The sequence below is a fragment of the Lontra canadensis genome, unplaced genomic scaffold, assembly GCF_010015895.1.
Source record: "Lontra canadensis isolate GAN:19392208 unplaced genomic scaffold, GSC_riverotter_1.0 scaffold3, whole genome shotgun sequence".
Lineage (NCBI taxonomy): Eukaryota > Metazoa > Chordata > Mammalia > Carnivora > Mustelidae > Lontra > Lontra canadensis.
Window position 1 is genome coordinate 43,508,123 of NW_022630997.1, and position 18,423 is coordinate 43,526,545.

Below are 18,423 nucleotides of genomic sequence, written 5' to 3' on the forward strand. Positions count from 1 at the left end.
ACTTTGAGATAATTATAAATTAACATACAATTGTAAGCATTACTTGACCTTCTGTTACTTACAAGCGTGTTGCTTACTTTTCTACATTTGCAGATTTTCCAGATACCTTTTTGTTACTGATTTCTAATTTAATTCTCTTGATGAGATAACATAATCTGATTCTATTCTTTTGAATGCATTTATGTCTGTTTTCTGTTCTAGAATATAGTCTCTCTTGGTAAATGTTATGTGTACATTTGAGAAAGATGTGTATTCTGATGTTTTGGGGTTGATTGTTCTATAAACATTACGTATAGCATCTAGTTGTTAGTGATCTTTATGTCTTCTATATCCTTATTCATTTTCTGTCCTGTTAATTACAGAGAGGGGACTGTTGAAATCTCCAACATGATTATCGACTCATCTCTTTCCCCTTTCACCCCTAATTTTCATTTTTAAGCATTGTTGTGAAGGTCAGATTTTTGATACAGCAGATGACCTACTTCCAGGTCATGGCCTATCTTTCCCTCACCCTTCCTTGAACTTTTCTTTTATTATTTTAAAATAGTTCGCCTTTTTTCTCTCTTTATTTGGTAGCATGCTTGTCCTTGACCTCACCCTTGACTCTCCAAGGAAACTGTGAATTTACCTTTTAGAAGAGCATTTTCTGAAATCACCTTCCTTTGTGCTGATCAGTTTATAAGAAATGTTATTTCACTCCAGACATTATCACTATCATCCCTGTGCTTCAGCTCTCTAAGCCTGAGTATTTAATGTAGGATTTAGCTGCCCACAGACATTTGCAAGGTATTTTTCATCTGTGTGATCTGCAGATAAACTGCGCCTTACTTTTTCACTCTTTCCTCTTTTACATTAAGATTCAAAGATGTCTTAGTGCCTGTGAGTTCAAGAAGTATATTAAAACCCTTTATATCTCTCAGTCATTCTATAGCTGGTAATGCTGCTATAATTCCATTTTATCTTACAGCAGGGTCCAGTAGAAAGCACATCAGTAATTAAAAACAGTAATTCAAAACAGTGTTTGGTGGAGCATTCTGAGGGCTTGTGGTAACAGGGGATTTCTCAGGCTGCCTGGAGAATCTGAATAGGTTATAGCTCCAGAAACTACATAATTCTGCTCACATTGTAGGCTGACACTGGGCAGAAATGACTAATGGATCTAGGTTTTCCCCCTCGATTGGGATTATTTTTCCCTTTAGTAGTATTCACTGAAGAAGAAAATTTATATGTAAAAGCTTTCGTGTATAATTTAGGATTCTTCGTATATAAAGGGAGTTATGGGATTTCTAATTATCTTATGAACTAATTTAGGATGGAGATGGAATAGTTGTCCTTGGTTGTAAGAAAAGTTGTTAAATTCCTGAGTCCTGCTGTTGGTTAGGAAAGTAAGAAGTGTTTACAAGATTCTTATATTGCACCATTTGGATGGAAACTGTTATTAACAAATATTTATGTTTTATTCATTCATTCACTATTTATTAAATGTCTTCCATTTGCCAGGCTCTGTATTATGTACTAACAGTGGGCTCTACTCTTACGCATGTCGGGGCGGGGGGCGGGGAATAGTGTTCTTACGGATACAGTTATGGTAATGTGAGATAGGTGCCATTAGAGGGGACTGCAGTGGGTACTCACAGAAGAGGTTCTCCAGTGGCTGGAAAAGGCTTATATGAGGGAGGTGACACTTGAGCAGAGTCTTAATGGAAGAACAGAAGCTTGTGGCAAGTTTGCAAATTGGGGATGAGCATTCTACATGGGGGAAATGGTGCTTGCAAGGTATGGCAGTGTTCTAGTCTGCTGTGTTCAGGGGAGAGTGCGGAGGTTAAGATTGGAATCTACAAAGTGGGTAGCATAGGTAAGAGAGTGGCAAGGTGAATGGAATCCAGGTGGTAAAAGATCTTGTATGGGTTAAGAATTTTGAGTGTATCTTATAGTCAAGAATTACTAAGGAATTTAATTAGGGACTCATGTGGTTAACTCACATTGTGGAAAAATAATTCTGAAGGCAGCGTGGAGAATGGATTGAGAGTTAAGGAGTCGGGTACCAGAGGCAGATACCAGTTAGAGATAGATAGAGTCTGTTGAAAATAAAGACTAGGATGGGGCACCTGGGTGGCTCAGTGCGTTAAAGCCTCTGCTTTCGGCTCAGGTCATGATCCCAGGGTCCTGGGATTGAGCCCCAGATCGGGTTCTCTGCTCCGCAGGGAGCCTGCTTCCTCCTCTCTCTGCCTGCCTCTCTGCCTACTTGTGATCTCTGTCTGCCAAATAAATAAATAAAATCTTAAAAAAAAAATGAAAGAAAAGAAAGACTAGGAATACCTAGGTGGCTCAGTGGGTTAATTGGCTGCCTTTAGCTCAGGTCACGATCCCAGCATCCTGGGATTGAGCCCTGTATCAGGCTCCCTGCTTATCAGGGAATCTGTTCTCCCTCCCCCTGCTCTTGTGCACTCTCTCTCTTTCTCTCAAATAAATACATAAAATCTCAAGGAAAAAAAAGGATAAATCTGTGGTGTATTGTTCAGAAGGGGATATACTGCAGAAATATTTCAGAGGTCTTCTCTAAGATGGGGATAATAATAGTACTCATCTTTACTGTTGAAATGAAGAGTAAGTGAGTTAATAAATTAAGATATTTAAGCTATGTGCAGAGGATGGCACATAGCTAGTACTGTATACGTGTTAGCTCTTTCTGTAGTAACAACAAAGATGACAGTAGGGTATCCAGAAGAAGCTAAGGGTCTGGCTTGAGGAGGTGGTGTACTGTTAACCCATTACTGATGTTTGAGTGATCAGTGTCTATCTTTGGGAATAAGTGTCGGTTGGTAGATGGATTGTCACTTAGTGCTTACAACTAACTTACAGAGGAATACTGAAGCTTTTAGAAAAGTAGGTTTAACTCTTCCCTGTTCTCATCAAAGATAAGAGGGATGCATTCTTGTGTGAAGGGGAGATACTCTTTGCTCCTTTTTCATGGGTAAGGCTATTTAGACAGGGCATTCTTTTTTTCTAGTCCCTGTAAAATCTTATGTTTAAATGTTCGTCCTTTGTTTTTAAGAACTTGCACTCTGCTGTAATTATGTCTGTATAGAATTTGTAAGCCAGAAGCATCCAAACTCTGTTTTCTGAAGCTTATTCAACTTAAGATATTTTATTAATAACATATAGAGATTCAAACTCCACTTTTGTGAACATTCTTAAGGAATAATAGAAATGACTCAGCAGAGCCTAATTTAGCTCTTGATGGAGCTTTACAAAGGCAAGGAAGGATGGTATTTGCTTAGAGTGGTACATGGTCACATAAGAAGCAGGAAGCAGGGGAAGCCTATATTTATTCCATACTGGTATGTACCAGAGGCATCACATATGTCTCTTTTAATCCTCAGAACAACTCCAAGAGGGAAATGTGGTCCTTTTTATAGATAATGAAGTTGGAGTTTCTGAACAATTGAGTAACTCATTTCAGGTCACCCTGCTGATAGGTGGCAGAATTAGAATTTGAATATAGGCCTGTCTGGTTGCAGAGCCAAATGCTCTTTTGACCAGTCTGCCTTGTTTGAATAGCTTTCCTGTGTGAATGAGATTTATGTCACTTGCCCAGAAGTGATTTCATGGGATTTGGCCATAAAAAAGGAAAGAAAATATAATGAGCATAGGGAAGTCTCTCAAGTTTATACTCTCTTTCTTTGCTTGGAAGATCAGGAAGTGAATTGGTAGATCCCTCACAAACATCTGTTTCGTACTTAATTACGGGATTTATGGGAGCATGTAAAAAAATTTATAGGACCTTTGACTTAGAGATAAACTAGACCATCTCCCTTATGTCACAGAGGAGGAAACCAGGTCCAGAGAAGCGAAATGGCTTGCCTAATCACAGCTGGTTTGTGACAGAGTTGAAATTAAAACCCTAGACTCTGTATTCCAGGTTTAAAGGCTTTTTATAGCTAAATCACAAACCTTTGTTATGCCTGGAGCTCCTAGAAGATGATAACTGTGAATATAATCTGAGGAAGTTTTGGTTTGTTTTGTTTTGTCTCTGGCTCTCAGCATGTACTGTCAAGTCAGAGTGCTTCTGAGTGGTACAGGTCTGGGTTAGATTCCTAGGTGTCCTTATAACTCTTATGTAATGGCACAGAGGCTACCCTTCTGCTAGCTGACACCTCCGGCGAATGCACCTGCGTTCTGTCCCATCTGTGTGGAGAGAATGATTGAGTTCTACCTGGGGCTTTAAGGAAGCAGAGAGAATGAATGAATGTGCCATGGTGGGCTAATCCATACTTCCTTCTCCTGGCTTTTCCCCCAAGCTTGACATTTTTAGATTTCGCTATTCCTTGTTAATTGTTCATGCTGATAGCCAGCAGTTCTGCCCCAGTGGAGCCCAAATGGTGGATTAAAAGTACAATCAATGAAGGGCCGTGGTGATTGCTAGTGGTAGATCACAGAGCTGCCGTTTGAATGACAGGGGTAAGGTTTTGCACCTGGGACTGCTGAGTTAGGATGCAACTTGGAACTCTGAACACAGCTTAGGCCCTCTCACAAGCTTTCTGGAGAGGTAGCTGGTGCATCATTTTCTCCTTGGATGAGACCTTATTTAACAAATACAGAAACACCTTAGACGTGACTTAGCCATAAAGAAACACTTTTCTTTTTTTATCATCTAGACAAAACTGACCTATAGGGAATTCTGTTATTTGTTGGGTGGAAAGTCACCACCATCAGAATTTTCAGGCGCCAGTCTGGTTATCCAACCTAATGGAGTAAAATAGTTCTAGCTCCGAGTAATGGTGAACTTGGAGCCGGGCCCAGTGTAATGAAAACCCCTGGAGTAAAGAAATTGCTGTTGGTCTTCATTTCAGTCAAGAGGCTTGTAGGTGGGAATATGATATATTCTGAGCAAAGAACAGTAGTGGTTCTAGAGATTTATGTCATTGTCTTGAGGATTGTTTGGTTCCACAGTAAATTTAGATAATTCAGTAAGAGAAAAGGCTTTCTTCATAGATGGCATTGCTAAAATTCAGGGTGTTTCTCTATTTATTAAAAGACTGTCCAGTAGGATCACATGTAAGTTATATAACTTCCGATACAGATAATGACTGAAGGCTTATGACTCAAGGGTCTCCAAAAGAATTCAGTTTGTGTGGCCTTAAGTTATCCCATCTGTTCTTTTTCCTGCTCCTTTGTGTTCTCTGTGTTTTGTTTCCCAGTATTCAGTGTTTTCTTGGCAAGTGAACTCAGGTTGACTGAAGTGAAAGGCTCTCAAAGAATAAGGTAAGGAAGGAAAAGAGCTTTCTTTTGCTGGGTAGTAAGACAGTAAATTTGTGTTGTTTTAAACCATGAAATTTGTGGTAATTTGTTACAGCAACAATAGGATGCTAATAATTTTAAACTCATGGAAAAGTTGTAAGACTAAGGATAGCATCCTTTACTCATATTTACCTATTGTTAGTATTTTACTCTGTTTTATCATTCTTCCTCTCTTTTTTCTTTCTTTCTGAACCAGTTTAGAATGCATTGTTTATATCATGGCCTTTTACCCCAGCAATGCGTGAGCAGTTCAGTTTCCCCAGGTCCTTATTGTCTGTCTTTTTGATTATAGTCATTCTGATGGGGCATGAAGCAATATCTCATTTTGGTTTTGATGTGCATTTCCTTGATGACTAATGATATTAGCATCTTTTCACATGTTTCTTAGTCATTAGTATATCTTCTTTGTTGAAATATCTATTCAGTTTCTTTGGTCATTTTTAAATGGAATTACATATCTTTTTATTGTTGAATTTTAAGAATTTTTATATATTTATATTTATCAGATAAATGATTTGTTGTTTTTGTTTTGTTTTAATTTTAATTCAATTTTATTTTATTTATTATTATTTTTAAAAGATTTTATTTATTCATTTGACAGAGATCACAAGTAGGCAGAGAGGCAGGCAGAGAGAGAGGAAGGGAAGCAGGCTCCCTGCTGAGCAGAGAGCCTGATGCGGGGCTCGATCCCAGGACCCTGAGATCATGACCCGAGCCGAAGGCAGAGGCTTTAACCCACTGAGCCACCCAGGCGCCCCCAGATAGGTGATTTGTAAATATTTTTCTCCCAGGTATTTTTCTCTGTGGCTTGTCTTTTCATTTTCTTAATGGGGTCTTTTGAAGTGAAAGTTTTAAATTTTGATAAAGTTTAATTCATCCTTTTTTTTTCTTTTATAGATCATGCTTTTATGGTGTCACATCGAGGAAAGGCAAATACCACTTTCAGAGAATTATGAGATTTCCTTTATTCTCTGTGTGAGCTTTGTTGAAATGTGTAAGGACTTGCCTCTGGGTGATGATCACATTTGTTCCATCCTCCTCTAGGTGGCTGTTACAAGTGAGGCAATATATATTGATCAAAAGTGTAGGCTCTGTGGCCTGACTGCTTGGGTTTGAATTTTGGCTTCATCCCTTTACTAGCAGTGTTACTTTGGGAAAGTGATTTTATTTCTCTGTGCCTCAGTTTCCTCATCTGTAAAATGGGGATAATATCTCTCTTCATAGGCTGTTTTCTATTTAAAGTGCATAGGAGATGCCTGGAACAGAATAAGGGTTAAAAAAATATTAGCTCTTATTACTAGGGGAGCAATTCTCAACTGTAGTTTGGGATGGAGTTGTGCATATTGGAATCATTTGGGGACTTTTTAACACTTTGCATGCCTTTCTAAAGTGACAGGTTCTGCCGTGGGTTAGAGCACCTGGGGTGATAAACATTACGCTTAGCCTTCCTTGACACATTTAAAGCTGATTGTTCCTTAAAATCACTTTCATTAAATGAGGCAATTTGGGTTGATGTGTAGAATCACAAAACTCTTCATCAGATATAAAAATATCTCAAGCTCCATTAACACTCAGAAAATGAATAATCTATTAACTCCCATTGCCGAGGCAAAAATTAGGCAGTCTTAGGCAAGCCAAGAACAGAGTGTAAGCTATCTGTGTTTGATAGACATATTTCTCTGCCTTTGGGGTGGTTTATTAGCCCAAGAATCAGATTATGGGATCAGAACTTACAATTCAGAGATAGAATTCCTGCTTTGCTCTTGTTGTGGGGAGAAGATTCTCGACTCTTTTTCTTGTCTTCATTTGCAGGGTGAATATAATGAAACTTGAGACCTGTTTACCTTCAAAAGGGATTCATGATCTGACATGGGACTAGTATCAGGATATTTAAAGAATTCATATAACTCAACAATAAAAAAATAGGAAATGGACAAAGAAATTGCATAGCAGTTTCTCCAGAGAGGGTGTCCAGGAAGGACGTGAGAAGATATTCAACATCATAGGTCAACAGGGAAATGCAAATCAAAATACAATGAAATACTATTTCATACCCACTAGGGTGGCTATAATAAAATTTTAAAAGAAAAATGGTAAATGATGGCAAAGGTGGAGAGAAATAGTAACCCTTCTACAGTGCTGCTAAGAATGTAAAACGATTCAGCTGTTGTGGCAAACAGTTTGGTGGTTCCTCAAAAGATTAAGCATTAGAATTACTCTATGACCCAGCAGTTCCACTCTTAGGTTTATACCCAAAAGAACTGAAAACATGGTAACACAGAAACTTGTACATGAATGTTTATAGCAGCATTATTCATAATAGCCATAAGATGGAAACAACCCAAATGGCCATTAAGGGATGAATGAATAAACAACTTATGTTAAATACATAAAGTGGAATATAATTCAGCCATAAAAAGGAATGAAGTACCAGTACATGGTAAAATTTGAATGAGCTTTGAATACATGCTAAGTGAAAAAAGCCAGACACAGCAGTCATATATTGTATGATTCCTTTTATATACTATATCCAGGATAGGCAAATCCAAAGAGGCGAAAAGCAAATTAGAGGTTACCAGGGAGTGAGTGATTGGGAATGAAGAGTGATTATTTAATGATTATGAAGTGTTTTTATGGGATGAAAAAAAGTTTGGAAACTAAGAAGGGCTGATCGTTGCACAATATTGTAAATACAGTAAACATCACTAAATTGTACACTTTAGAATGGTTGTGTATTAAGTGAATTTCACTTCAGTTTTTTTAAAAAGGGAGATTTATGAGTATATTTATATTTTTTAAAAAGATGTACTTATTTGACAGAGAGAGAAGGAGTACAAGTAGGCAGAGCAGCAGGGAGAGGAAGAGGGAGAAGCAGACTCCCCACAGAGCAGGGAGCCCAGTGCAGGGCTCGATCCCAGGACCCTGGGATCATGACCTGAGCTGAAGGGTGACACCTAACTGACTGAGAAAAGGATGACTGTATTCGATGTGGCAACTCCAGTGTCTGGATATCTCTCCAGATTTATTTTTCACTCATCTCTCTGCTTGGGAGAATTTATTCTTAACACATAATATTTCACCTGAAAATACTACAGTGTCTGCTAAGATAGAAACAGCGTTTTTGTAGAGAGTATATTGTTCTTTAGGGAATCCCATAAGATTCCCAGTAGCCCAGTTGCTACTGGGCCAACAAAGTTGATAAAGGAGCAAAAGATATTCTTAGAGCCTACATTTAGAGTGCATTCTGTTTCTCTTGGGCTTACCATTGTATCAGGCTACCAGTTCCTTCTTAAAAATTTTCTTTTATTGAGGTGAATTTCCCATAACACAAAATTAACCATTTTAAGGTTTTTTTTTTGAAAGATTTTATTTATTTATTTGACAGAGATCACAAGTAGGCAGAGAGGCAGGCAGAGAGAGAGGTGGGGGAAGCAGGCTCCCTGCTGAGCAGAGGGCCTGACACGGGGCTCGATCCCAGGACCCTGGGATCATGACCTGAACCGAAGGCAGAGGCTTTAACCCACTGAGCCACCCAGGCGCCCCCAAATTAACCATTTTAATGTGGATGATTCAGTGGCATTTATGCATTTAGAGTTGTGCAACTATCAGTGCTGTATTATCCTAAAACATTTTCATCACCCCAAAAGGAAATTCTGTACCCATTAAGCATATCCTTGTCAGAATTTGTTATTTTCTGCTTTTTTTATTATAGCCAGCCTAATGGATATGAAATGATACCTTATTGTGGTTTTGATTTGCATTCTTCTAATGAATAATAAAGTTGAACCATCTTCATGTGCTTCTTGGCCATTTGTATTTTTTCTTTGGAAAAATGTCTACTCCAGTTCATTTTCTTTTTCATTTTTCTTCTGAGTGTGGAGAGGGGCAGAGGGAGAGAGAGACTCTTAAGCAGTCTCCATGATCAGGATGAAGCCCAAGGTGGGACTTGATCTCATGACCCTGAGATTATGACCTGAGCCGAAATCAAGAGTCAGATGCTTAACTGACTGAGCCACCCAGGCATCCCTCAAGTTCATTTTCTATTTTAAAAATTGGGTTCTTTATTTTCTTGTTGTGGAGTTGTGTTCTTTATATATTATGCATATACACCCTTATCAGATATATGATTTGCAAATATTTCTGTCATTCTCTAGGTCGTGTTTTTACTTTCTTAATATTCTCATTTGATATACAAAAGCTTTAAATTTAGGTGAAGTCTCATTTATCTATTTTTGTCTAATGTTACCCACACTTTTGAATTCATATCTAAGAATCCACTGCCAAGTCCAAGGTCATGAAGATTTTCCCCTAAGAAATCTCTTTCTTCTATGAGTTTTATTATTTAGGTCACTGATCCATTTTGATGTAATTTTTGTATATGGTATGAGGTGTGGGTCCAACTTCATTCTTTTGCGAGTGGTCATTCAGTTGTCCCAGCACCATTTGTTGAAGAGACTGTTTTTTCTCCATTATTGTCTTGGCATCTGGTTGAAAATCAGTAAGTCATAGATATCTGGGCTTATCTCTGAGCTCTAAATTCTATTCCTGCCATTTTCTTTAATGTGGACTGAGTGTTTTTGTTTTTCTGTCTTTGACAACAGGATCATGGGGTTGACAGCACCATTTTCCAGAATCCCAAAAAGCTTCACCTAACCATTGGGATGTTGGTGCTTTTGAGTGAGCAAGAGATCCAGCAGACATGTGAGATGCTACAGCAGTGTAAAGAGGACTTCATTGAGTGAGTGATCTGCAGGAATGGGGAAGGGTGGTCCCCTTGTACTGGCTTCTCTTTGGTATCACAGACTTGTTTTTGCACTTGTTTTTGCACTTGTTGTCACATGGCAACAAGGTCTGTTGACTCACCCACTTGAACACTTAATATTGGACCGTTGTCTGAAAGGGTTAAAATGGGTTTAAAGCACATATTTACAAATTTTTATGGAAAGACTCTACCTTAAATTATACTAATTCAGTAGGTGAATTAGTTAACCTAATTAATAATAATTGAATAATAATAATAAGTGAATTAATAATTCTTAACAGGACATCACATTATTCTCTCCAAAAGGAAATTCTTTTCATTACCTACTGAACAGTATAGAGTACTGTACTAGTTTCGTATGCTGGTGAACACATTACTGCAAGCTGGGTGGCTTAGAACAGTGAAAATTCATTATCTTATAGTTCTGTGTGGTAGTCTGATACAGGTTTCAGTGGGCTAAAATCAAAGAATCAGCAGGGCTGTGTTCCTTTCTGGGGGCTCAAAGGAAGAGTTCATTTCCTTGCTTTTAAAGCCCATCTTCTAGAGGCCACACCCACATTCTTTGGCTAGTGACCCCCTTCTTCCATCTTCAGCAATAGCAGCTTTCCTTCTCTCTGACCCTTCTGTTACCTCATCTCTGTCTCTGGCCATAGTGGGGATGGTTCAGCTTTTAAGGACTGGTGATTTGATTGAGCCCACCCAGATAATTCAGGATAATCATGCTATCTCAGACTCCTTAACCTTAATCACATCTGCAAAAGTCTGTTTGCCATGTAAGGCAGCATATTTACAAATTCCAGAAAATAAGATGTGAGCCTCCCTGGAGGGCTATTATTCTATTACCACAGTAACTCAAACATAATATAATAAGATTCCTTACAAAGGTCTTCATTGTATTTCAAGACTTTAATTTTCTTTTTAAAATACAGGTAGTTGTGTAAGAATACCAAAAACTGTTTAAGCAGTCTGTTTTGGTTCAGGGAAAACATTGCTATTCTGGGGGCAGACTTGTTATTCTTTTCACTATAAAATTTTAATTTACATGTACATCTAACCTAACAGTTTTATTTTAAAGAATCATCTCTTCCCTACCCTTTGCCCTTTTTCTTAAGATTGATGAAGAATAAGAGAAATTTGAAAACTGACTCACTTGAAGAGGTGTTTTTTTTTTTAATTCAGTTATAATATTCAGGTCCCATCCTATTTTAATGTGACCTTGTAGAAATGGGTCCCCTAGTTCATTGGATAAGACAAGGTAAAAGGATTAATTTTTTTTCATTTATATGAAACTGTGTAGTATAATGACTTATATGTGAGCCAGTTCTCCTTTTCCTTTGTTTTGAAGGCAAGATATTTTCTTTGTTTTGAAGGCAAGATACTTTTCTTGAGCAAAATCATAAGCTGATTTGGTTTGCAGTCTGCAAAGAATACTTCTTTGTCTTGATCTTTTGCTCACTGATGGACATAACCGTTTATCTCCTAACCTATCTTAACCTAAAATTCAAAATAATTGGGTATTTGTAATTAAGTATTTATAACTTCCTTGCCTAGGATAAAGCCTTATGCTTTACCTTACAAAGTGGAGCGATGTTACCTGATTTAAGCATTAGTCCTGATACCTTAACTTTTTTGTTAAATGAAACTGAAATGAAACTGCATTTTCTTGGCTGCCATTAGGATAATTTTGCTAAGAAGAAATTTAAAGGTAGATATTTGTTTAGGAAGGTGTTTATTTTTTACCTACAAAAATCAGGTCACAGGTTTTTAATCACTGAATCTTTATCCTGAGCTATGGGAGGATTTAGCTGAGTTCCTCCCTTTTATGTCTCTTGGTGCCTTTTGTGACTAAACGCCAAATCTGAGCACTTTAAGCATGTCAGGGTTGGTGTGCATAGGAAATGAAGAGCAGCCTTAATAGTTCCTAAGAATTTTTGACATGACAGGATGAAAACAGTAATTGTAGTTTTTCAAATTCAGCAAAGCTTTTGAAATAAGACAAAGTTACATTGCCAAAAATCTGCAGTGCAGGCAGAAATTTTTTTGAAGATGGATTTTTCAAAAAGCTGGAAAGATTTAAAACCAGCAAGTAAAGTAAGCCTCCTCAGCCCTCTTCTCCCACCTTCTCCTCTGCCACATATATTGTTTAAAAAGTACATAGTGCGAAATTAATTTATTTCTGAGGAGAGTGAGAATCAGATTGGCTGTTTAGATTGGCTAGAAGTGCCTTGTTTCCCTAAAAGGAAAAAATGTTTCCTAAAAAAAAGTACATGTGTACACACACACACACACACTTATACAATAGCCTTGGTGATTTAACTTTTTTCCCTTCCTTATTCTTACTCTTTGATCTCAGCCTTTGTAACTTGGTATGCTTAGAAAGACTGACAGTAAATAATGGCATTTCTAATCTGAACCTTTTTATGATGTAAAGATACCAAATTAAAATATAAGAAAGGAAAACACTGCAATTGAACATACTAATATATAACATGCTGTAGTACTTTGATGGCTTTTTAAGTGGAGATATTAAATAGGGGTGCCCGGGTGGCTCTGTTGGTTAACTGTCTGCCTTCGGCTCAGGTAATGATCCTGAGGTCCTGGGATTGAGTCCCACATCAGGCTCCCTGCTCAGTGGGGAGTCTGCTTCTGTCTCCCTCTGTCTCTCCCCCTGCTTGTGCTCTCTTTCCCTCTTTCTCTCTCAAATAAATAAATACAAATTTTTTTTAAAAAAGATATTAAATAAATAGGGCTCAACTCAGACTGAATTAAAACTGTGCTGCTATATAGATATTTTAAAGAAATGGGTAGTTGAATATTTGTTTTAAATTTTGGGGTGTTTTTTGAGTTTAAGGGATGTTACCTGACCAGAAACATAACTTTGATTTCACTTCTTAAGCTAACGGCTCATGTAGCTCTATCGATTCCAAATGAATTATTCAGTGTTCAGTAAACGCTGAAGCTTTAAATGTCTCCCTTGTGACTTTTCTTTGTGAGATGTAGAGCACAAACAGCACAGTGGCTCAGAGTGTATAGTCTGACAAATCTGCAGTACTTTTAAATTCCAGTATCACTCTTCCTGTACCTAAGTGTTCCCTGTAGGCCTGAGGTAACACCAAATAATAAGGTAAAAAGGGACAAGAGCAAGGAGAGAAGAGGAAAAACACCCACAGACAAATGTTGCTTCCTAATCATTGCCTCAGATGTCACTCAGTTGAAAAGTATGCTCACTGGTGTCAAGGGTGGGATAGTTTTGTCACCAAGACAAAGAGCATTTATTAGGCAAACCACCGAATTTCTGTCTTGGTAAATCCTAGGGAAGGTCAGAAGAGTTTCTGATCCTAAAGGACAGGCTTTAGGTCCTGTTTCATTGTTTCATTTTTTGTTGTTCCTGGTACCCCAGCTCATTCTAAAGATTTGAGGTGGTTCGTGAGTGAGGACATACATACAAAAGAGATGTTAAAGTCGGGGAGCTCAGAAACCATAAAGATGGAATGGGAGAAAATGTTTACCAGAAAACCAAGGAAAGGTTATAATTGTACTTGAGCAATAGAATTCGATAGTTTTCAAGCACTGGTATACTTGAACTACATTCCAGAAGGAAACACATCGATTATCATCGTTCTTAACTGATGAAAAGGAGCATAACACTTTTTTTTTTAAATGATTTTATTTATTGATTTGACAGAGAGAGAGAGAGAGAGGTCACAAGTAGGCAGAGAGGCAGGCAGATGGGGAGGGGGAAGCAGGCTCCCTGCTGAGCAGAGAGCCAAATGCGGGGCTCGATCCCAGGACCCTGAGACCATGACCTGAGCCAAAGGCAGAAGCTTAACCCACTGAGCCACCCAGGTGCCCCAGCATAACACTTTTAGGAGAGAATCCTTTGCTTGTTCTCAGTCTGAGAAAAACTTGTCATGTAAATATTAACCCAAAATGATGATGAGCAGTGTCTTCAACAGGAATTTTGCAGAAGATACAAAAACATTGGTCACATGGTTCTCTCTTGTATTGATCCCTAGAATTTGAGAGTGTAACATTAGACATAATCCAGTAAAAACATTTTAGTGGGAAACTAAACCAATGGTTTGATGCTTTTGGGTGATCTGACTACGCAGGGTTAGAGCTGAAATCAGCAGAGGAATGTATAGTTAGTATTAAACTGTTTTTCTCATGTAAGGTTGGTTGACTGCACTTTGAAAGGATTGAATGGCAGTCTTTCATATTGAATTCTTTGGCTATTACTTGGAATGGAGATACACTGTGTTGTTGGTTGAAGCTACAGGCTTCAGGTAATAGTTCAGAGCTTGGCTTGTGTTTTGGAATACCCCACTTACTAGAGGATGAAGGCAAAAATTTTTCTCGAATATCTGGCCAAAATAGTAATTTGTTTTTTACTGAAAGAGATCCTGGTCTTGTGCAGTAATATGGTCTTCAAGTTTTAAGGGAATCTTTTTTTTTTTTTTTTTTTTAAGATTTTATTTGAGAAGGAGAGAGCACAAGCGGGGTAGTGGGGAGGCAGAGAGGGAGGGAGAAGCTGACTCTCCACTGAGCGGGGAGCCCAATTTGGGGCTCAATCCCAGGACCTTGGGGTCATGACCTGCGTCGAAGGCAGACACTTAACCGACTCAGCCACTCAGGTGCCCCTAAGAGAATCTTTACCATGAAGATTCCTGGCTCCAGAGGGTTTCCCTATGGCCTTGGTTCAGTATCAAGAGAACTTTCTTCGATTTGCTTTTTTGAGAATTGCCTTTTGGTGGATCCCAACATCCTTTTGCCTTTGATTAGTGCCACATGTTTTCAGTGACATTATAAGGATGTGTCCACATTCTTCTCAAAATTGTCCAGAAAAGCCTCTCTTTTTAGAGTAGAATATCTGCTCAGTGTTTACCAGAGATTTATGGAGTACCAGGTGCTGGGGATCTAGGAGTAGAAAAGATGAATCGACTTCCTGGCCTTGGGGGGCTTGCAGAAGACTGTGGTGGTGAGTTGATTTTTAGCTGGGTTTCAGGTTGGCACTGCAAGTCCATTTCTGGTTGAAGTACAAGTCTGTGTAAGGGGTCTGGGAAGAAGCAGGATGGTGAGGTTTTACTTAACACAAAAGTAATACATGCACACGTGAAACTAATATAATATTGTATATCAGTTATTCTTGAATTAAAACAAAGTAATACATACTAGTTTTGGAAAAGTCAAAGTTGCAGATAAACAAAAATACCACTTTTAATCTTATTACCTAAAGATAATTACTATTAATGCTCTCACACTTTTTTATATGCATGTGTGTATTTTTTCTTTAAGGTGTAATTGACTTACAGCAAAATGCACAGATCTTAAGTGTAGTTGATGAATTTTAACAAATGCATACACTTATGTAACTTCAGCCAAATCAAAATGTTGTACATTGTCATTACTCTGTGAAGTTCCTTCATGACCTTTTCCAGTAAATTCACTTCTTCCAGAAATAACTGTTATTCTGATTTCTATTTCCATAGATTAATTTAGCTTGTTCTTGAATGTCACATAACTAAAATCATTCAGTATATACATTTTTGTGTTTGACTTCTTTTGCATATATGTGTAATAGATAAACTTGTGTTTGACTTCTTTTGCATCTGTATTTTTATATTAACTTTTTAATGGATAATACATTTATATGGTTCAAAATTTTAAAGATACAAAGGATATGCGGTGAAGAGTTTCTTTTCCACTGCTATTCCCACCAAGCACCCTGCTCTCCTGTCTAAAGGCAAGAGATTTTAGCAGCTTCTTTGTATCCTTCCAGAGGTTTTATGTATGTACAAGGAAATGTATATGTGTGTGTATATAAATTTTCTTACCCTGTCTTTTGCACAAATAGTAACATACAGCATGCACATTGTTGTGCACATTTTATTAAAACCCTAATGAGTGTTTAATCTGTTTCCAGTCTTTGGCTGCTCCAAATAATGCCTCAGTCAAACCCTATGCATAAATTATTTTTCATGAGTATGAGTATGACCTATTACATCATATCAGGAAGTATGTATTGTTTGGTTCTTTTTTGTATGTGTGATAAGCCTGATCAGTGGGTTCAGGTGTGGTCAGCCCTCCGTAAGGATCTCTTTATATTTTCTCCAACCTTCTGCTGTTAAGTTCTAGAAGCCGTTGCTAGTCATTGTCTCCATCCATTATTTTGTCAGGGGTTGCAAAATGGTGATATTATAATTTCATCATTACTTCTGCATCTATCATTTGGCATTCTTCTGTATTTGTCAGTTGGAATTCTTCTGTAAAGAGCTTTCCTTTATCAGCTATGGTTGGATATGTAGCTGAATTCATAATTATTTCCTTAGGTTTTGCTCCTAAAAATTGAATTGCTTGGACAAAAAAGGGTTTCTATTCTTGAAGGCTTTTTATAAATATTGCCAAATTGCTGTTAAAGATTAGTACTACTTTATGCTTCCACCATTGTTAGATGAGTAAAATGGTGTTTGCAGCTTGTAGAAATAATGAAATAAAACCCAAGAGATGAGCAACAATGTCTTTGTCAATCAGAGCTGTCATTCCTTGGCTTTTTTCCTCTGAGTATAATAAACTGGTATTGACATAACTGTAGTGTGACTTTGGAAATACTTGTGTTTCTAGTTGGTGTGCATAGAATGTGTTAATTTTGAAATTAGAAGGATGGTTAGATAATACTGTTAGTAAAAAATCCCAACAATTTCATTTTTGTAATATTTGACTCTGTATAATAACCATGTTTAAAATGGCCCTTTCAGATTAAACAATTAGAAAAATCTAATGTTTTTCCCTTTGCAGTGACATTTCTGGGGGCAAACCCTTAGAAGTAGAGATGGCAGGGATAGAATACATGAACGATGATCCTGGCATGGTGGATGTTCTTTATGCCAAAGTCCATATGAAAGATGGCTCCAACAGGTATGTTTCTGTAATGCTTCTTTGCTTCCATGAAGAAGTTCCTAAAAGCATTCCTAGAAGTTCAACAAGTTTTGATTCCTTTTCTTTGAGATCTTATTATTGTAGAATGTCTCAATTCTTTCTTTTTTTTTAAAAATAGGTAGCTAATATCTTAAAAGAGGAATTTGTTGCAGGAAAAAGTATCAGATGTTAATCTGATAATTATTGAGTTACTTGGATGGTAGATATTGATTATAGCAATCTAGTTTTTATGAGCTCAGTGCTTTCTTCAGGTTTTTCGGGTTATAGGAGGTGGGAAGGTTGGCATTTTAGGATGGTGGTTGTAAAAGTGACACAATGCAGGTCTAGTGGATTACCAGGACAAAATGGGGATAACTATACAAACTCTGTAGGATTATTAGGATTAAGTTAATTTACATGAATCTTAGAACAGTGCTTAGCACATGCGGACATCATCAAAACACACATCAACAAATGTTTACTGTTTTTTACTAGTGTTACTATCACACTTAGATCATGCTAAGGATTCTCGGTCTGCAACCCAGGTTATTTCTGAGGCTAGCCTAGGCTTCTAGAGCCACTTCCAATGTTAACACCATTTATTAGTCTAGTCAAGGTCTTCAGTGAGCAGAGGAACCAAACTTGAATTGGAAGTTTGTTTTTGTGGTCTTTTTATTAAGGCAGAATAGAACAGAACTCATACTGAACCAAAAACCCTCTAGAGGGACGCCTGGATGGCTCAGTTGGTTAAGCAGCTGCCTTCGGTTCAGGTCATGATCCCAGCGTCCTGGGATCGAGTCCCACATCGGGCCCCTTGCTCGGCGGGGAGCCTGCTTCTCCCTCTGACTCTGCCTGCCTCTCTGCCTGTGCTCACTCTCTCTCTCTCTCTGACAAATTAAAAAAAATAAATAAATAAAAATTAAAAAAAAAAAAAAAAAACCCTCTAGAGAAGATCAAAGTCTCTAGGCAAGCCCCCAAATTGATTTGCTTTTGTAGAGGATCCCTTGTAAGGTTTCAGTTATCTCAATTCAAATTGATAATCTCAATTATCTCCTATCTCAATTCAGTTGGAAGTGAATGGAGAAAGGCAAGAAAAGACAATAGAATCAGGTGTTGTATGTGTTTGGGCCAGATTTGTCTTTCAGATACTTGACATATGCCTAAATATAATGCATACTAATGACCTTACCTTAAAAAGTTAGCGGCACGTTGTTCCTTTAGGACATCCCAAAACATTTCTGCCAGGTTGGAGTTCGATATCTGGTATGGATCGTTCACTTTATGTTATAAGCTATAACTATCCAAACATTTCACTATGTTGTAGGGCTGCTGTATATGGGGTATTACTTTTCAGTTTTGTGAACAAAAAACAGTGAATGATAAGGTAGTAGTTCTCAAGCTTTTTGGGCATATAATCACTTTCATTTCTTAAAAATTACTGAAGG

At 37.7% G+C, this 18,423-nt stretch overlaps 1 protein-coding gene across 5 annotated transcripts in view; it reads left to right on the forward strand.

The window, feature by feature from the left end:
• Nucleotides 1–18,423, forward strand: part of ASCC1 (activating signal cointegrator 1 complex subunit 1) — a 106,633-nt gene that overhangs the window by 29,373 nt on the left and 58,837 nt on the right. For all 5 annotated transcript variants that reach the window (XM_032840894.1, XM_032840876.1, XM_032840904.1 and 2 more), the window contains exons 6-7: nt 9,903–10,039; nt 16,859–16,978. In XM_032840894.1, coding sequence (XP_032696785.1) covers nt 9,903–10,039; nt 16,859–16,978 — 257 coding nt within the window. The remainder of the gene's footprint in view (nt 1–9,902; nt 10,040–16,858; nt 16,979–18,423) is intronic.